Source organism: Tinamus guttatus, unplaced genomic scaffold, assembly GCF_059628265.1.
Source record: "Tinamus guttatus ecotype Peru unplaced genomic scaffold, ASM5962826v1 Tinamus_guttatus_pri_ptg000389l, whole genome shotgun sequence".
Classification (NCBI taxonomy): domain Eukaryota; kingdom Metazoa; phylum Chordata; class Aves; order Tinamiformes; family Tinamidae; genus Tinamus; species Tinamus guttatus.
Genome location: NW_028288923.1, coordinates 205,237 through 225,780, shown reverse-complemented (window position 1 = coordinate 225,780; position 20,544 = coordinate 205,237). Strand labels below are relative to the sequence as shown.

The window sequence follows — 20,544 nt, the reverse complement described above, 5'->3', positions numbered from 1 at the left end:
ACAAGTGAAGATTGTTACTTTTTTAAATAAAGCACCCTGTAGCCGATTTTTTTTTCCCCCGGGATGATTTTGAGTTTTCGTATTTGGTGTTGGCAGCACTTTTGCTCATATATACATCGTGCGCTATTTTTGTAGAGTTTGGGGATTGATTAGAAATTCTTTTAAGTCTCACTAAAAAAACAAACAAACAAACAAAAAACACCCCAAAAAACAGGTAGTATGACTAGTATAACTTCCATTTAGAAACTGCCAGCATTAGTAATTGCAATGTAAGAAGAGAGATGAGCTGTCTGGATAAAGCAGATACTCTTTCAAGAACCTGAGGTGTAGGCAAGCTCTGGAGTGATTAATGTTTTAACATTTAATCTGCTTCTATCTATTGTTCTTCAGATGTTCTGCAGTGTGCAGTCCGTATCCAAACTAACCGTATTTCTGCCATATTTTGTTAACAGGCAATGACACATTAGATACATTCATATGCATTAAAGAAGGCCTGTGACACCTTGTTCAAATGATTAGGTTATTAACTATAAATGTTATTACTAAGGATGATCAAAAAGATAATTACTGAGCTACTTAAGCAAACAGACTTAAAGCATCCTGTAGCCATTCAGCTTGGAAATAAGTAACTATCCTTTCCTTTTATGTCTCCTAAAATTGAACTCTGCCCCTCTACAGCAATGCAGTACTATATACATATCAACATATTATCTTCAAATGACATTATTGCCTAGAGCAAATATCTCCAAATAACCCCAGATCTGGGGTACAGAGCACACTTGTCTTTCTTACAGATTCAGAAATTCTGTTTTTGCAAACCTGGCACAGCCTGATAGTTTGAACTTTTACTTACCAATTCCAGTCTTTCTTGGAGCTCTCTAAAAATAATGGTTAGTTCTTATATGGCATTTTTAATAGACAGACATCAAATTAAATTGTAAAGAAAAATATTCCTTATACATTAATTGGAGAACTGAAGCATTTCTCATTTGTTCAGTATCACAATGTAGTGACAGGTTCAGAAACACAACCCATCTATTTGTCCTAGGCTGCTGGTCTGTTCACTCATCATTACTGTAAAAGAGGAATCAAAAACGTGAACTTGGGTATGGTTCTGTTTGGCCACAGAGACCTACCTGCAGTATCAGTATATCATTTACCATTTACCAGAAGAAAATGAGAAGCTGATTTGAGTAAATCGTTGTAAAATTGCTCTGTGGACATCTTTACAGCAGTTTACACCCATTATTCAGTGGTTTAGCCAAGGGTTCTGCATCTGACTCCTGTGGAAAGCTTATGAAAAATAGAATAAATTCTTTCAAGATAGCACAACAATATAAAAGTTGCTTAAAATGTTTTAATTGATTTTTGCCTCTTTCATTTTCTTGGTTGCATGCTAGGACTTTCCCTAACTGTGTGTGTTACTGCCCTTCTGAAAATCAATAATGCATTTATAAAATAGCCTTCACAGATTGCATTCCCTCAGTCTAATAAAAGAACTGCTAAGAAGCCATTTTCTTGCCACAAAGATGTATTAGAGCTTTTACATCTGCAGACTGGATAACTCATTTTAGCTTCTTCGTGAATTTAGCAGGATGCTGGCAACTACAGGACCACACCAGAGCACTGAGACTGCATAGACTGACTCCATCCTCTAGAGCCTCCATATCCTGTTCCCCAATCTAATTTGAGGATTTTTTAAAAGACATTTTCTCTTGACCTTTTAAAAATGTTTCTTTAGGTTTACAAAGAAAAAAAAATAGTCAATTTATCTGTAATAAGGCAGCACAAATAAGTATTTCCGAGGTAAGAATGTTCTCCATTTCTCCTAAGCATTGATTCTGAAGTTGAATTGCAAATCAAGCAGTAACATCACTACTTTTTTGCAGCTGAAGAGAGAATGTAAGAAGAGGGTGGGCACCAGCTGGGAGATGTTCTTTTCCTGTGTTTGATCCCTGCATACAAGAACTTTGCTAGTTGTCACCCAGACAGCTTTGGTTCCTAAGTCCTAGGACATCTGTTGCCCGCATTTTACATTTTCCTTTTCGTGCCCTGAGTTAGGATACAAGGAGCAGCAGCAGGATGGGGAGCAGAGGGTTTCCCGCGAACGGCGCGGGTTGCTCTGTTCCTTTAAGGGGCTGCCCCGCTCCCTCGGGAGCCTTTATAAAGGCAGGTGAGCGGCAATGCCCCGAGCAAGGAGTTGGGAGCTGGGCAGGGCTCAGTGCCTCGGCATGACCGGTCCCCACGGCTGGGGCTATGGGCAGGATGACGGTAGGTCATTCCTTTCCCTGCTGCATCTCCTTATCTCTCCCCTGCTGCTTCGTTTTATTTGTAGTGCTGCTGCCTGAGCCCTGCAGAGCTGCCTGCATTTCATTTTCTGCAAATCTCAAATATGTACAGCTGGTAATTAACTGCTTTATTGGTGGCAAATAGCACCCAGAAACTGGCACCAGAAGAGGCATGAACTTCTGCCTGCTGCTCTGGGTTGCTGCAGTGCAATTGGTGTTCTGTAGTTGAGCAGTCCTGCAGACCCTAGAGATGCGTCTTCTTCCAAAGAGATGCTGTGGAAACGCTTGTGTCTCTAAAAGCCATTCTTCTGTGTAAAGAAGACATAGAAGAGCAGCAACACATCTCCTGACCCTGTGCAGTTGTAGGCTTCCATGGGATACCCATGAATTGTACAGATGTTTTACTGAACAAACTTCACTTGCTGATTTGACAGTATTTTTAGTTTTTTCTCCTTTATTTCTCCTCTCCACTAATGTGTGTCAAAGTAAGAGAACTTATGAAGCTGCTGGAAATTTCTTCCCATAATGTTGCACAGCACTTGTATCCTTTGCAGAGTGATGGGTGAATGACTGATGTCACCCAACAAGATGGACTTTTGGGCAGCCTTCAGGAGTCAGAAACCTCTTCTGTCTCTGATGACAATTTCTGCAGCTACTGCATATCCAAAAAGTCTGAACACTCACTGGAGCTGGATAGTTCTGATGAACAGTGTTATGTGTTTAGGCACTAAAAGACATATAGCAATGCAAAGCTTAGGGAAAGACAACTTACTGTCTAAGCTCGTGTGCCAGAACTTAAACACCAAATTTGCGTTATATAGCCTGAGAAAAGGAAAGATACCACTTAATATGCCTAACTTCTCAGTACATACTAAAGATAAGCAAGAATGTAATAATCTGTTTAAATTCAATGTGTGCTTGATCGAAAAAGTCACTATTTTGAAAGTATGCGAGTCTCCAGCAGTTAAATGTGCTTACTGTGAATCTTAAAGTGAAATTGCTACTGTTAAACTTTGACCACTTACAGCAGAAAAAAAAACAAATTTCTTTTTTTGCAGCACAGTATAAAAGTAGAACAAGAGAACAGGTCAGAATAGTAATTCTCTGAAACAAATATGGTTTTCTTATCTCTAACTGCATGTGAATGTTCCAGCTCTGGCAAGAAAGATATATTACTAAATTGGTCTTTCACCCCACTCTATTGCAGTCATGCAGTCCAAAAGTGTTAATAAGCACATTGTACTCATCTTCCAGGGTAGAAAGATACCATAAGGGGCACAAGTGAAGGATGAAGCTGCCTCAAAGATTTACTGCAGTTATAAAATGGATTTAAAAATAACTACATAATCAGTCGCAGAAAGATTGAGTCATCTGCATCTAATTTAAATCACTGGAGCTTTTATGCTATCTTATTCAGGAAGCAGTAACACTCTCTCTGTGGGTGCATGTGTGTGTGTTCATGCAAGTGTTTACACACACATATATCTTAGAAGGTATTTGAAGTCTTTCCAGTGTAATTACCAGCTCAACATGAAAATCAGCGGCATAAGTAACTAAAGATGTGGTGGTCTGTAGATTTGCTGTAATTTCCTCAGTGTGTCTTGTAAAACATATCTGAATCTTCCATCCAGTTGCTGACTGTGCTGCTAAAAGTTCTCTATCTATAGAATTTAAGTCAACTCTTCAGATGCCACACTTTTAAACAGTTCCTGCTCAGGAAGCTTCACTTCAAGCCTTATGAAAACCTGTGATTATTTATTGTACAGCAGGAGGAAAATAACAGCACTTTCCTTTCTTTGGTTTTGAAGGGCCCTCTGAGTGGTACAAATCTTATCCTATTGCCCAAGGGAGCCGTCAATCGCCTATTGATATAGTTCCTGCAAAAGCAGTTTATGACCCTAACCTGAAGCCGCTTAATATCTCCTACGAATCATGTACTTCTCTCAACATCTCCAACAACGGCCATTCCGTTATGGTCGAGTTTGAAGATGCCGATGACAAGACAGGTGAGACTCCCAGACGCTCAGACAACCTCTCGGAATACTGTTTTGTGGCTTAGGGAGGGGAAATGAAGTACCTCTTGTGAAGTACATCTTGTACTATGCGTTTTTTAACTTAGGACAAAGTATGTTAGCAGAGCCTTTCAGTTTACTTTGCGTCCTTTGTTTCCATGATGATCCACACTGGAAATGCCAACACCCATGCCAGCTCTCTGGCTCACTGCACGGGGAAGAGAGAGGGATCGGCAGATATCGGATCACTTGCCATAATCATATTGCACCAGGCCTGTTTGTATCTAGGCCATTCACTGATTCTCTTGCGCTGTTTTCTTCTTTCCTTACTGCCCCGTAGCAGTTCAGCATCTTCAGAAGTTAGTCTTCAGTTGATTCTCCTTTGGGAGCAGCTTGTGTAAGTGGCACTATCTGCAGTTATATTACTCCACCTTTTTGTAGCTCATGGCTGAGTGAACACAAATGTCTCAAGTGATTGATTCTGTTAATGCTAACTCACGGAAAGTTTTGCTTTTACATGTATAGTAAAAATAGCATTAAGATGAAGTGCAGACTATAAAAACAAGTAGCTGATAAATGGAAGAGTGAATTTAAAACAAGCCTCTAGTTTTAATTTGTTATCAACTCATTTTCCCCTTCCATTTGGTTATGGTGGGAATATGTAGGAATGAAGACCTGCACCCTTTATGCTCTGGAGAAGCCTTGTGATGCTACCAAGGAAGAAGACTGCTAGGAATATAAAGCTGCATTTAAGTGTTTTTAGTTCTATTGAAATAGATCTAGTGACTCACAGCTTTGCATACATTATACAACAGGCTTCTGATAATATCCCACCATAAATAGATATTTTTAAAGTTTTGTGACATACTCAGTATTAATTAACAAAATTAAGCAACCTCTGACATACTCTGCAGACTGCAGCTTTGTTTTGGCATGACTGTTTTCTTCACAAAAGCCTGCACGTGTGGTGGTACCACACACGCCCCAAGGCTTCTGAATGAGTAGAATCTTACAGAAAAGGTTTTCATGGTTCATGGTTTCAGGTTTTCATGTCTGTGCAGAACTTTATTGATTTGATGTCCTATAGAAGTACAAGAGAACTACCAAATACCGATTAAAATAGCTTGCATAGGTGACACCTTAAACATATTAATCTGCTCCTGTTAAAGGTGTTATTTTTAAATGATATATAAACTTTCTGTAGTATTTTCTCACCTTTAGAAGGTGATTTGAGACTCCCCAGTGTCAAGTACAAGAGAGTTTCTTCTCTACATTCCTGTCTTTTTAATTACCTGCTCCTACAAGAGAACTCCTAATGAAAGGAAAGAACTCTGAAGAAATATAAAATTCTGTATAAGTAGCTAGTCAATGCTCCTTTTCAACATTTTTGGCAAATTTGGGTGTTTTCTATGACAAAAGTTTACGCTTTGGGATGATGCACCTTTTCTATTGACAACTGGAAAATGCTGCTGTTTTTCACTATTATAACATTCAGTTCTTAGTAGCAGGAAGGTAAAGCCAGAAATACATAATCTTTTTCTTCATTTCTGCCTAGCAATCAGCGGTGGTCCCTTTGAGAATCCCTTCCGGCTAAAGCAGTTCCACTTTCACTGGGGGACAAAGCCGAGCCAGGGATCGGAGCACACAGTCGATGGCAAACCCTTCCCTTCCGAGGTAACAGTCTGTTTGTGGAGACAGGCTCCATCAATAGAACGGCTGTTGGCAAACGACCTGTTGTCTGTGCACTGGGATTCTGATGGTGCTGACCCAGCCATGATGTGAAAGGCCTCAGTAAGGGTTTTCTCTCGTGCACTGAAGCTCTCTCATCTGTTAATCGCAGTGTTCTGGAAGGCCAACTTCTCTCCCCTGCACAGCCCTTTCTCCAAAGATCGCAGTATCTCATCCTCGCCAAGGGGACCCAGCTAGCCCCGCGGTGCAGCGGCTCTGCTCCCCAAACACAACTGCTGCCCGCAGCAGCCCTCTGAGGGTGCCTGCTACCACCATCCGTTTCTCCTTTCCCCATGTACATGGGAAGGACATTCACAAACATGATGCTGAGAAGCAGCGCTTAGCTGTTACCTGACACGGTAAAATTGATGATTGCAATCCAAAATAGCCATGCTGCTACCTGTGGCAGCAGGTATGGCTTTATTAGGAGGCTTTTAAGAATTTCCTGCAAAGCTAGGACCAAATACATCTGCTTCCCAGAACGGTCCATCCCAAATCATAGAGCAGGAGACCATGGCAGGGTCTGTGAGTGATGACAGGAGCACAATGCTTGACGGGATAAAGGTCCCTTCAGGGAAGCTTGCTGGGTCACAGAATTATTTGTTAACCTTAACTCAAAACAAGCCATTTGTTCATTTATAGGAGCTCTTTGCCGTGTCTATCCATGCTTCCTGACTGATCCAAAAGACTGGTTTAGAACTTGCTGATCTTTCCAAATATGTCTTATGAGCAAAGCCTATTCTATTACCAATTCTGTTACCAGTCGTGTTACTGCCTGCTTACACATGAGGCAACCTATGTTGAAAGCTTTTTATCTTTGTTTATATTTCTAACTTTCTTTTAAAGCTCCACTTAGTTCACTGGAATGCCAGAAAATATGCAACATTTGGAGAAGCAGCAGCAGCTCCAGATGGCTTGGCAGTAATTGGTGTTTTCTTGGAGGTAAGAATCGCAAAAATAGCATGTTTACATGATGAAAAGCATCATACTGTCAAATGCTTGAGAACCAAGCCACATATTTAAGAGGTGCGTAGGGAAAACAGATGACTTGACTGGAAGCAGTAAATCTTTGCAAATTGCTGGTAAGTCTACTTGAGTAGGAATTTTGAGATATGGAGAACAAAATAATTTTCTACCTATTCAAAGCACAATTATTCTTACTTAATCTGTGCATTACTATTTTAGATTGGGAATGAACATGCCAATATGAACAGACTCACTGATGCTTTTTACATGGTAAAATTTAAAGTAAGTTTCAAACTCTTTAACTTGTTCTGGGATATTCTTTACATATTAAGCTCATGTACATGTCTAAGACACAAACAGTAAAAATGGAAAACTCCTCACCATAAATCCTCTTGTCATTAGCATGTTACTGAAAACATCTTTCCCATCTAATGCTTTCATTCCCTTCCCCACAAATTTTATCTGATTGGCCTATCCTCAAATGCCTCCCAATGCTCTGCTGAGCCCATTTAGTCATCCATAGAATGACTTCCTGGGTCATCTAAAATCAAAAGCTCCATAACCCTTCAGGTTCAGGTCTTAGTCAGGAAAATAATCTGTTTGATCAAGCACAGCCTTGAGCAACTCCTCGCTTGTAGCGATGGAAGCTCTTCAGGTTTCCCACTGGGGAAGATCTGCTCATTCAGTTTTCTGAGCAATCATAGACCGTTGGAAAGTGTGAATGTGAATGACTAAACTTTCATGTACTTCTGAATGCAACCACAGGTTGAAAAATGTGGCCCTGAACTGTGGTAGTGCTGAAGGGAATCACATCTTCAGACCCAGCACCTGTCCAAGCATTAGCTGGGCTTTTCCTTTTTCCTTTTTTTTTCTGGTTGATCTGTCTCACTCTGCTTTAGACATTGATGTTCTATTTTAAAACCGACATTTGTCCCAGGATACAATGACTTTCTTGGGCTAGCTTTTTTCATAATTTCAGTCTCCTGAAGTAGATAGAAGACAGAAAACTGTAAGTAACAAGTCAGAGTCCTGCCATTCTGTATATTGGGTCACACACCATTATCTATTTCATGCACTATTTTTGGACATTTTGTGACAAAAGCTGAGCTCTAGCATAGGTGATGGTCTAAGAGCTCAAATCCCAGGAACCTAACAGTAGAGGTCACACTTGCTACACTACAGTGTATGTTTTTCCTCTATTTTCATGTTTCTCTTGGATATCGCTTGTTATGAGGTAGTCAAACCACTATAGGTTTACTTTCTTCCCCCTGTCCCACTTGCTGTTTTTCTTTAGATTCTTTTAAATGCCATTTGAAATAGGAAGAAAATTAAAGTATCATTTTTTTTCCAGGGGACAAAAGCTCAGTTTGGAAGCTTCAACCCCAAGTGTCTCCTGCCTTTGAGTCTAGATTATTGGACATATCCTGGTTCCTTGACAACACCACCTCTTAATGAGAGTGTAACATGGATAGTGCTGAAAGAACCCATCAGGATTTCTGAGAAACAGGTAAAGTTCCAATATTCTCCCAGTTTTTGTAGAATTCAACCTTGGATTAAAGGCAATTACTGTCCTGTTTTGCAGAGGGGCAAGTCAGGTTGTGAATAATTAGTCAGAGGGCTTCCACTTCCATTAATACTCTCTAGAATCTTTGCCTGAACTATTGACAGATTGTGAAGTACTAAATACTTTGGCCCTTTTTCAGACATCAGTATCTTTCTCCTTTAAGCAATGAATTATTTCACATAACTTTACAGCTGGAGAAATTCCGAACCCTCCTCTTCACCAGTGAGGAAGACCAGAGGATCCAAATGGTGAATAATTTCCGGCCCCCTCAGCCTCTTAGGGGGAGGGTAGTTCGAGCTTCCTTCAAGGCCTGAAGAGAACTGAAAATGGCCCTGAAATAGCCAAGAGCTTCCACATCGGAGACCAAAGCCCAGCTCTGGTCTGTAGAGCTCCCCATCATGCAGCACACAAAACAGCCCACTCTGCAAACACACTGTGCTTGGAGGGGGGCGAATCATCTCCTTATTTTATATTTTATTTGAATAGCACTTTGTTAAACATGTGACTAAACCTTTTTAAATATAAAGGATAGGTGGGTAATCTGCAGTGCTCTCCAGGACCTGAGAGTAAAATATTAAGATAAAATTAAAATCTCTTTTAATATAAAATGGGAAATGGATCTACCACATTTTATATGTAAATAGGAAATTATAGTTATCTATTAATAATGATTACCACAGCTTCTAATAGTCTAATTTCATACATGATTAAATAATAATTGACTCTGGACAAATTAGGCTTAAATCTTCATGCTGACTTTTCATACATTTTTTGTTACCATCTTTAATTTGCTGAGTATCCTTGACTTAGATTTTCTTCACATAATCTTGCTGCCTTTGACACTTCTCTAGTTACACTAGAAAAATGGTTGTTCTTTACCTCCGATAAACACTGGTACGAAAATAGCATACTTGTGTTAAAGTTACTGTTCTCTGATACTATAATTGATTAAAATACAGCATAACCGTTCTCAGCATTTGTAATCAGACAATTTTTACTGCACAGTATTGTTTGAACACTCATTCTTCGCCCATGCAACATTATAATGCTCTCTTTTAGTCTCTTTTTAGGACATCCACAGGAATTCAGGCATGTATTTTGTAGCTATTATGATATTTTTCAAATTCTACCTCAGTAACATGTTTTGCCCTGCAATATAGACTCTCTTTTTTCCCTATATACTGTGGATCTACTGCTTTGCTTTAGGGGCCTGATATGGATGGAAACTGCCAGCACTGAACGTGCTCTGCTGTGCAAAACAGTTATGACAGCAGCTCAGAGATGCTCTCATCAGTTCAGGGTACTTCTATGTCCTCAAAAGAAAGTTGTCTTAGAAAAGCCAGACTTTTATTACCGCTTCTACTGCTTTGGTGACAGTTCTTCAGACTTTTGTTTTGCCCCAAAATAGTGACGTTAGCTGTAACTATTCTCAGTGTTGCTTTAATTCTAGACTTCAAGTGTTTTATTTACTCTGTATAACTTCAAATAACATTGCTGATATTTTTACTGGCTTTCTTCAACAGTGTTGGTGACTGTCCCTCAAAGCTGTATTATTGAAAGGAAAGCAGAAAAAAAATAAAAGGAGGGGAAGCTATGATGGGCAAACTTCTCCAGAAAGGGAGAAAAAGATACCTTGAAGTGTGGTACTAGAATTAGATGATGAGGATTCTAGACCCATCTCTTCTGCAGTTTTCTTGGTATTCTGTATTAAACTTCATTCCTCAGTTTATGCTGCTGTAAAAGTGGAAAACCTCACGGGGGTATCAAAGCTCATTCAGCACTGTTTAGATTTGAGATTCTTGCACACAAAATGTTACAGGAAATGGGAAAATCACTACAAAATTGAATGTATTTTAGTAATGTTATTTGGCTAATAATGCAAATGACTATTGCAAAAAATCTTTATTGTATCTTAATTTCTTTAACAAATGAAATAAATAAGGCTTCTAAAATCAAGCATGTATCTTTTCCCTGTTTATTTTGAACCAACCTACTTTCAAACTCAACGGAGGAAGAGGGAAGGAAGAGACCAAATTCCATAGCAGTTGTAGTGTGCTGTCCCCCCTCTGAGCTCTTAACAGAGAACCTTTCCTTAGCATCTTCAGTGAATAGGATTTGAGTAGGTCACCAGTGCCTCTGTCTTAGAGGAAGGATTGAATTGATGTCTTTCCTCTAGCATCATAAGAACCCAGGCAGGCTATAGCATAATTGTGGAAATACAGGTAAGAATTAATCCTCAAGTGTGAATTAAAATACTATCATGGTTGTAAGTTAAGCTGTATGTGCTAAATGATATCATTACAAATTTATCATGTGTATATGTAGTTTATGATTATATATATATCAGCTTAAGGCTGCAGTAAAACTCAACTAAGCCATCACTATCAATGCTGTATTAGTGCATATACTACCACAGCAGGTCACTTCTGTGTCTTCCCCTTGCCTTAAGCATTAATTGGCTTTTTTTCTCCTTCAGAGTTTTTCAAGAAGTTAAGGCCTAATTCATAAAACCAAAGGGCGCAGGCGCTCATTGGATTTCTCTCCTTATCTCACAGTGAAAAAGGACTTCTGTATCAAAACCTACTCCACTTTACCTACTATAATCACTTGGTCTAATCTTACTTCCTCACAGAATTTGTCTATTCTGTAATCTTGACCACTTTGTGGTCTGCTCATCAACAAAGGGTAATATTTAGCTCACAGTTATCCCATAAGATGTTCAGAATTTGAGATGTTTACTACAGCTTATTTTAGAAATTTTCTTTTTTACTAGTTTTATGACTAAAGAATATCTTGCTATGCCAAAATTAAGATTTCCTGTCATCAGTAAACTTATTGTATTCCTGTATTGTATTCTTTATTTCCTCTTGAAATCCTGGTGCTCTAATAAAAAGCATAAATATATTTTTACATGACCCTAATACTTTACATTCTATGAACTTATTTCCATTCTGAACTCTTCCTCTGCACAGATCTCCATCTAAGCAACAGTTCAAGTTCCTCCATCAACCTTGTTCAAATTCTGAAACATGTACTATACTTGTTTGCCTTGTAACAACTAGCCTGCAAGTAGCAGTTGAATCTTCATTTCTTCAGCAACGCTTAGCCTAATATGGACCACATTTACCATGACTGGGAAAACACACAGCTGACCAAACAGCTGTGAAACTAGACTGAAAATGCCATCTGCTGGTCTGCCTCCCGTTCTTACTCAAATGCGTAAAACTCCACAATTCAACTTATAGCCAGCCCAGGAATTTCACAGTTACTTAAAAAAAAAAATAGTTAGTTTGCTTTTTTCATCTGCTGTATTTAACTGCACTGTCCTTAAAAATAAGTACAATCCTTGAGTCTCTGTTATCTCACATAAATTAGACTTACAAAAAGAAAATAAATCAGTTACAGTTATTTATCTCTTATCACTGATACGCTGGAGATATCCTCTGATAAACTATTCAGACTTTTAAGTTTAATTTTTAACCTTTCCGGGTCTAGTTCAACTTTTTTTTTTTTTCCCCTCACAACCTTATGCAAACAAGATGATTTCTGAGTGATTTCAGGGAGGCAGGTGATATGATTTAGCAGTCATTTATGAGGGTAAATTTCATAATGGGTGTAAAATAACCCAAACTTCACTAGAAAAGCATTGCAAGGTGTCTTACAAGGTGCCACTTTTGCTGGTGTTCAAAGGTGAAAAAGATGGAAAAGGGAGCATTAAAAAAAAACCAAAAGTAATCATGAAGAAAAGCAACTTAAACTGGGAGGAACTCCAGGCTGTGAATAGCGATATAGTAATGCAAACTGCCATTAACTCACTTTAATGCTCACTGTTCAGCAGAAGATGGAGTGTAGCCATTCCGAGGAGAACACAGCTGTCCTACTGTTGAGGGCGAAGAGGGAGGAAAGGAATATAACTATTTTTCTATATCTGAGTGCTGTGGACCAAGCCAGGAAAATTGCCTGCACATGTAAACTGTCACATTTAAGCTGACTTCTACAGTGGCCCAGAATGTGAAGTGAACATGTGTCTCGGTGCACGCGCAGCTTTCAGTTTTGCCTGAAATGGCTCATAAGCAACTTCAGCTTAAAAAACCAAAAACCTGGCATGAATTGTCTGCTTAGAAACTGCTGAGGTAGGAACTTTACACCACAAGTGAATCATGTGCTTAGTGACCTGACCCCAACCTGCTTCATGCAATAGCCTTTGGGACTGACCCTTCAGGCTCAAATAATCATATCACTTTATCTGAAACCTTTTGAAATCTGTTGAAAGTGCAGTTTATTTTAATGGGAGCTGGATCATGGCCTAAGCAAGCAACACAGGAATGAGTAAAAAAAGGGCATTTGCAAAGAAATCAGAGTTGCTGGCTGTACAGGTCAACAGATATAATTATACCTTGAAATCTAAATATAGCATTTGCTACATTTTAACCTGTCACTGCACTTTAATACAATGCCCTTGGAATTACATTTATTTCCCTTGGACTGTTGGCAAGAACTCTTTCCTGGTAGACATTCAAGGCTGAACTGTAGCTCACTTTTAAATAGCAGAGGCAAAACCAAAGCCTAGCTTTATTTAAAGAGGCTGGATTTGTGATTTTTTCAATCAAATTAGCAAGACAGAGTTCTAAGGCAACCAAGACACTTTACCAAGTGGCTTGAAAGAAATTTGCCATCGTTAGTTAGATATTTCAGAAGGCAAAAATACTGCGAGTCTGAGCAATACTGTTTTTTTTTCCCCTCAAATTATATTAAGAGGTAGCATTTACAGTTGTTTACACTAATTATATATCATGCTGGCCCACAACATCAGCATCTGCAAGCACTGAAAAACAGGATCTGAATCTCAGTTTAACTTAGTATCCTGTCAAGAACTAACACTGAAAACACGTAAGTTTCTTAAAAACCTACATATTCCTCCACATACTTGGAAGCAACATGAAAGCAAGATCTCAGCTTTCTTTGTAGGACTGTTCAAACTGTTGTAGGACTGTACATGAAAGTTTCACTTTCATGTATGTATTTACTAAACCATTTCAATGTATGCAGACAACTTTATAAAATTACCACTGAATTACTGCTTTCAGCTGAGGAGAACTTCAGCATTTTTCACATGTTCCCTGTAGCCCAGGGAACTCAGCACTGTCAAGACAGTTTTCCGGCTGCTGCACAAGGTTTTATCACCATTGTAAATGGTGCAAAAGCCAAAAGTTGGCAGGTTAGAAGAAGAAATGCCTGGGGAGCCGGGACCTGCATACAGGGACAGTGGAGCAAAGCACCGAGACGGAGATGAGGGCTGCGGCAGTCGACCTCTTTCTGTTCAACAGATTCCTCAACAAGAACTGTATGTATTTAAGATAACTCGTTTCCATGTGTGCCAAAACAATGTCCTAAAGTTTTCCTCTAAGTTGACCTCCATTTTGTTTGGTCTTCCATTTGACATAAAAACAACTTTCCTTGCGTTAACCAAGAAACAAATAAAAGTTCAGGCTCACAAATATGCCAACTCATTTTGCCAGATTGTCTGGAAATGCGTTGATTTCATCTAGGGAACCTGGAATACATTATTTACATTTAAAATGCCTCAGTATAAGAAGTCAGTAGAATAAAATATGCACTGATCATATCAAAGCCTCTTCAGACCTGTGAGCCTCTACTATTGCAAACTCATCATTACGTATTAATGTAATGACTACTAAGTAACCCGCACGGAGTAAGCAATAACTACTTATCAACCCTCAGGTATTTTGGGTCCATTCCTTACTACACTGCATAAACCCAGACAACGGAAATATTAGCAAAGACAAGCAGAGACTGGAAACTTAAGAGATGTGGAGCCAGCAACCTTAAATCTTCCTAATGTATATGGCCCCTCATTTTCACACAGTTTTGTGATTTTGATCCTGGCCTAAAGGGAGGAAACCTCTCCAACAGAAGTTAATCTTTTTTTGGCCTTCATTAGGGACAGTAAAAATGACTCTGTTCATGCTTTTGTTTAAATCACCTAATCTGAATGCTTTTACTGCCTATTATTTCAGAAATGAGCAGAACCTGCCAGACAGCTCCGCAGCCCCCGGCCGCTCAGCAGCGGCTGGAGCCGGGTTCGGGCGCCCGGAGCCGCCGAGGCGGCGCAGGGCAGATCTCTGCTGGCCGCGCGCGGGCCGCCTGAGGTAACGGGCGGCTCGAGGGCACGACCGGTCGCCAGGGCCGAGGCTGTTCCGGGGGCAGCGCCGCGAGCCCCCGCGCTCTGCCGCCCGCCGCGGAGGAGCCGCCGCACCGGGGAACATGGCGGGCGCCGGGGGGAGGAAGTGGCGGCCCAGCCTGGCGGACGCCCGCGCGCCGCCCAGGGCGCGGCCGCTGCCGGGGGCGGGGCGACGAGGGCGGCTCCTGCGTGGGCGCAGCCGGTTGGACGGCACGGCTGCCACTCAGCGCCGGCGCCCCGCCCCCAGCAGCCCGGAACCTGCAGGCGGCGGGGTCCGCGTGGCGGAGCGGAGCCGGTGCTGAGGTGTGTGCGGGGTCGGGCTGTCGCGGGGTGCCGGTACCGGTACCGGCTGGACGGAGGGGAGCGAGCCCGCCCTCATAGGGCTGCGCAGCCTCTCCCACGCGGGACGGGGCGCGCTGCGGGGGCTGGCCGGGTGCCGGCTCAGGAAGCTCTTCCCGTGGGGCGCGGTCGGGCCGATGCGTGAGGAAGGGGCGGCCGGGCCGGGGGCTGCGGTGCGGGGTGCGGCGGTGGTGGGGGCTGATACGGGCGGGAAGGGCGTGGGGGACGCGTGGGTGCGTGCGTGGGGACTTGGATGAGCCTGCGGGGGACGGGGTCTGTGTGCGGGGGCTCGGGCAGGGCCGCGGGTGGGCGGTGTGCCGAGGGCCGCGGGTGTCCCCGGTTCTCGGAGGGCGGCAGCGGCTCCCGTGTCAGCCCCGCGGTCGCTCGTGAGTGTGAGCCGTGCCGTGGGTGCAGCTCGTTTCCAATGGTCGCAGCCAATTCACCCGCGTGGGAAGCTGCAGTGGCAGCTGTGCCGTGCCGGGAAACGCCAAGATTTATGTAAGCGGCTCTTACATAATAGTCTTCAGGCCTGGCCTTTATTAGCACCTTCCCTTTAGCTGGGGTTGCGCTGGAGCAGCGGACATGCCGCAGGGTTTCCTTCCTTCCTCCCTTCCTTGCCGGCAGGCGCGAGTCTGCGTGTGGGAACAGTAGCTACGGGCAGTGAACGCGGCCGCGGTTCAGGGCTGACCGCTGCCTCGGTTGCTTTGGGCAGCTGTGCTGTTGGGGAGAGCTCGTGGTGTCCGGCGGTCAGGGTGTGAGCCGTGCAGGGAGCTTCACAGCAGTGTTTGTGTCAGTTCTTTGAGTCAAGAAGGTGCAAGTCGTTGTTTCTGTCTCGCCTGGATGAGAAGTGAGGGAAGGGAGAAAGGAGAGAAGAAAGGGTGGTGAATGGTCTGGGAGATGCAGACAAACAAGAAGCTTGTTCTGCGTGGCCAGAGCTCTTGGGGTTTAGCTGGTGTTGGGCTTTACAGTTTCGACCGGCTTCCCCTCAGCTTATTGAGGCACAACTGTGCACCGCAGCAGGGAACTCCAGTGTCCTTGGGAGTTGTGGGGGGTCTCAAACCGTGAACTTTGCCATGGGCTGTCCTGAGATCACAGTGAAATTACACCGTGTTGCGGCCTTTCCTCACAGGGTCTCCGGGAGCGATTACGGCTGTGCTCTTTGCGGAATAGCTTGTCCAGTCCTTTATCTCGGTAAGCATGGCCAGTGCAATTCAGATATCTATTGTATACACTATACATCGTGTTGCTTTTGTTTCCCAAGCAGGGTTTCAGTGAAGTCCTTGGGTTGTATCAGCATGCCTTTTGCTTAGACTTGTTCAGGTTTGTTTTGAGCTTTTTCTGCTTTTTCTTTTTAAACAATTTTTATGCAACTGGCTTCAGCTTTTGTTTGTGTGTGGGTTTCACCCCCCCCCCCCCCACACACACACACACTAAAAAGTCCATATTGCAGCAGGACATAGCTAATTTAACCTTAAGCTTGAAGCAGACAGTGCTACAGACAGCCTGGAAGTGGTGAGCTCATACAAAACTGCACTGTTCTGATGGGTTGCTGGCTTGGCTTTTTGAACGTACAGCACTACAAGTGTTGTAACACTTTTCAAACCTTGGGTCAACGTTTTTTTCTGAAATAAGCACCTAGTTGTACTTCTGTTTTACAGTTTGTACCTCCTCTAAGCTGATTTCCTTAATTAAATTAGGAAACAAAATGATGGTGCCAACAGCTGAAGAACTTGATGTTGGCTGTCCCAAGTTTCAGCACTGTTGCCTAGCTGGCAGCAAAGCTCTTGGCAGGGTTCATGGCTCTTTTTTGTTCTAATTGTGCTTCAGATACAAATGCCCAACTGAAAGGCTGTAAAAGTCATCAATGCAACTGCTGTAACTTTTATCAGAGCACAATGCTTTGCGATAAATACGTTAACCAGCTGTAGGATCTCATGTTGGCTGTGTAAAAATCTTACCTGACTGAAGGTAGGTTAAGATCTTGAAGGTATGTCAAGCTCAAGCTGGAAAGCTGGAACAGAATCAGAAAGGAAGGCTGGCTTGCTGTAGATGGGAGGGAGGATCATTGTAATTTATACAAATCATTAACTTGCCTATCACGTCTTTCAGTTTTTCTCTAGAATTTTGAGTACTAAGTTTTACAACCCAGAAAAGCTGACCTGAGAACATTATCATTTGTAATTTCTTTTTGAACTTATTCGAACTGCTTGTTCTGTATCTTGTGAGGTGGAGCTTTCTACAGAAGAGTTGACAATTTCATTTCATGTAATGTTGGAACTTCTTAGCTTTGCTAAGGAAAAAGAAAATATGAGGAAAAAGAAGCTTGACAAATGCAAATTAGCTTTTCTGATGACTGAATGGGGAGAGAGAATCATATTGTAAGTTAAATTCATCACAGTCATAACTAAGTGATGGAAATTGTATCCTTTTTATAATGCCTTTATCTAAAGTATTCTCTTACAGAAAAAGTTATAAACAATTCTGTGAGCTGTTGACTTGCTTTTGCATTACTATATGGAAAATTCTTGTGAAATATTTAAGTTTTATACCTTTCCTATTTCTATCTTTTAGGCTGTAAGGGCATTCTGCATTACTGAAAGAAGTTGCTCCTCTTTGTGGAGTGACTTATGATGTCAAGAACTGTATCATCCTGGATTCTAAGCTCAGCAAGAAACAGCATCGTCCTACAAGGAAAAGGACGTTTGTACTCCAGATGCATTGCAGCTAGAAGCAAGACAAAATGGAAGCTTGTTTTCTGCGGAACACGCCTCTTCCCTGCTGGAAGCTGGAGCTTAGATAATGCTTTCTTCTTGAGAAAAGCCTTCAGACACACTTCCACTGAAGAAGAACAATTCTCTTTTCAGTTGTCTCCGTCACAAATCAATGAGGTACTCAGGGCAGGTGAACTATCCCATAAAATACTGGATTTGGATGGTAAAAATGCTAACTCAGTGTTGAAATTTGAAAGTAACCAGTTGGCATCCAACACGCCAATTGAAGACCGCAGAAGCGCGGCTACTTGCCTGCAGACCAAGGGGATGATGTTTGGGGTCTTTGATGGTCACGCGGGCTCTGCGTGCGCGCAGGCAGTGAGCGAGCGGCTGCTTCACTACATTGCAGTGTCCCTTCTGTCTCGGCAAGCCTTGGAGGAGATTGAGCTTGCTGTGGAGAGCATGAAACCGGTTCTGCCTATGCTGCAGTTGCACAAGCACCCAAATGATGTAGAGTATCGTGAAATAACTTCACAGTATTTTGAGAACCTCCGGGTTTACTGGCAACATTTGCTGGACCTAGACACAGAGCCAGGATTTAGTTTAGAAGAAGCCATGATATGTGCATTCAAAAGGTTAGACTCGGACATATCGCTAGAAGTTCAGGCTCCCCAGGAAAATCAGTTGATGAGAAATATTGCCCTTCAAGTAGCTTTCTCTGGTGCCACAGCCTGTGTGGCTCACATTGATGGAGTTCACTTACACGTTGCAAATGCTGGTGATTGCAGAGCAATTTTAGGAGTATGTGAAGAAGATGGAACGTGGTCTACTCTTCCTTTAACTCGAGACCACAATGCCTGTGATGAATCTGAAGTTAAAAGACTAAAGAGACAACACCCAAAATCTGAGGAGAAAACTCTACTTGTGAATGACAGATTACTGGGGATTCTCATGCCATCCAGAGCTTTTGGAGATGTGCAATTAAAATGGAGTAAGGAATTGCAACAGAGTGTTCTGGAGAATAGCTGCGATGCTGAGGCTTTAAATATTTATCAGTATGTTCCTCCAAACTATCACACACCCCCTTATTTAACTGCAGAGCCTGAAGTCACATACCACAAATTAAGAGGCAAGGATAAGTTTCTGGTTATTGCTTCAGATGGACTATGGGAGATGCTAAGCAACGAGATGGTTGTAAAGCTTGTTGCTGGACACCTTGCACAGTTTAACATGCGGAAACCACAACTGGCTTTTGAGAAACCAGTTAACTTGGGTTATATGCACAACTTGCTGCTTCAGAGGAAAAACAGAGGCACTGGCTCACTTGACCAGAACACAGCTACTCACTTAATACGACATGCAATTGGAAGTAATGAGTATGGAGAGGTGGACCAAGAGAAGCTTGCTGCAATGCTGGCGCTGCCTGAAGACCTTGCAAGAATGTACAGAGACGATATCACAGTAACTGTGGTGTATTTTAACTCAGAAACAATTGAAAGTTATTACAAAAACAGAGAATAGAGACTTGCATTGCTGCAGTTCTATACCATTGGATAATTTTGATACTGGAAATCATTGCTGTTTGTTTTCCCTGATAGTCAAGCTGGTGCAAGTGTGATCATTTGGAAGTTACTGACTAGTCTTGAAAACTGATTTCTAGAAGTCAGTTTGGTCAAAGTTCCATGGGTTTCCAGGTCTGTACATACTGAGGAAAAATGTTTTGATAAAAGTTCACTGAAATATAATCAAACTAAAGATTACCAACCCAGTTCTCATTCCATGGGAGTGATTAGTAAAACTTTCCAAGAGAACAAACAGGAGACAAATTTCACTGGGACTGGTACAATTTGACAAGGAGATGGATAGTAGCTGCAGCTGCTTGAAGTACAAGAAATGCTTTGCTCTTGTGCAAAATGAGTAGCCTACTATTGAAATACTGTGAATGAAATTGAAAATAAATAAACTCCGAAACTATTGTTTAAAAGTGTCAGATACTTGAAATTTTTTGGATATGTGAGGCTTAACTAAACAAGGCGGCTCAAGACAGCCTTGGGACTGTCAAACTCTTTCTCCTAATGTCATATTCTACAGCTACTGTAGAAACAAAAGCCTATTTTGAGGAATTCTTTTAAGGTATGAATGCATGTTCTCTTAATGGTGTGTGTATGTGTGGACGTGTATGACAATTTATAGCTCAAAGGAACTTAAGGGCCATCAAAGGTCCTTTTATAGCAATATTATCTATCCCTAAAATAAGTACCTAATACCATGACAACCAGGAGTACTTGGCTTCAGCATTTAAGTGTCTAACTTGCTTAAAGAACATACCCTTTAAATATTGGGTCTGTGAACTGCTGCACATCAAATCCATCAATTTTAATTTGAAAAATATTTTACATACCCAGATTTCAAAAGTGCATTGAGTGTAAATATAGCAATACATAGGACACCTTTGTCTCTGCTTTTCATTTTCAAGACATAAGTAGTAGGGCTGATATTTCATCAAAATACTTGATCTTTTTTCCCTTTACTCCTTGCTTTTGGACATAAGCTTGTTGTTACAGGTTTGGAGTTATTTTCTGCAGTTCTAAACCCAGAAAATATACTTTTGTGTATTTTATAATTTTTTTTTTGTACTTGGCTTTCTAGAGTGCCTATCAAAAGCTTGAGGATGAGCTGTGTTTTCTGCAGTTTCCTGTGCACTGTTCTCTAGGTACTCTTTTCCTTGTTTACG

The 20,544-nt window shown here is 41.6% G+C and overlaps 2 protein-coding genes across 2 annotated transcripts; both read left to right on the top strand.

Annotated features, from left to right (window-relative positions):
• The first annotated feature begins 2,231 nt into the window (after positions 1-2,231).
• Positions 2,232-8,872, top strand: CA7 (carbonic anhydrase 7). Its single transcript, XM_010224855.2, has 7 exons — positions 2,232-2,271; positions 4,097-4,294; positions 5,856-5,974; positions 6,875-6,970; positions 7,214-7,276; positions 8,346-8,501; positions 8,750-8,872. The coding sequence occupies exons 1-7, from the start codon at positions 2,232-2,234 to the stop codon at positions 8,870-8,872; spliced, it is 795 nt and encodes a 264-aa protein (XP_010223157.1).
• An 8,798-nt stretch (positions 8,873-17,670) lies between these two features.
• Positions 17,671-19,784, top strand: PDP2 (pyruvate dehydrogenase phosphatase catalytic subunit 2). The gene has a single exon (XM_010224899.2). The coding sequence runs from the start codon at positions 17,727-17,729 to the stop codon at positions 19,329-19,331; it is 1,605 nt and encodes a 534-aa protein (XP_010223201.2). The 5' UTR covers positions 17,671-17,726; the 3' UTR covers positions 19,332-19,784.
• The last annotated feature ends 760 nt before the right edge of the window (positions 19,785-20,544 follow it).

What these genes read in the sequence shown, in the direction of transcription:
- CA7 (XM_010224855.2), top strand. Translation starts at nt 2,232, where the DNA reads ATGACCGGTCCCCACGGCTGGGGCTATGGGCAGGATGACG. An exon ending in GGGCTATGGGCAGGATGACG is followed by an intron (nt 2,272 to 4,096) that starts GTAGGTCATTCC and finishes TTGGTTTTGAAG; the next exon opens with GGCCCTCTGAGTGGTACAAA. An exon ending in AGATGCCGATGACAAGACAG is followed by an intron (nt 4,295 to 5,855) that starts GTGAGACTCCCA and finishes ATTTCTGCCTAG; the next exon opens with CAATCAGCGGTGGTCCCTTT.
- PDP2 (XM_010224899.2), top strand. Translation starts at nt 17,727, where the DNA reads ATGATGTCAAGAACTGTATCATCCTGGATTCTAAGCTCAGCAAGAAAC.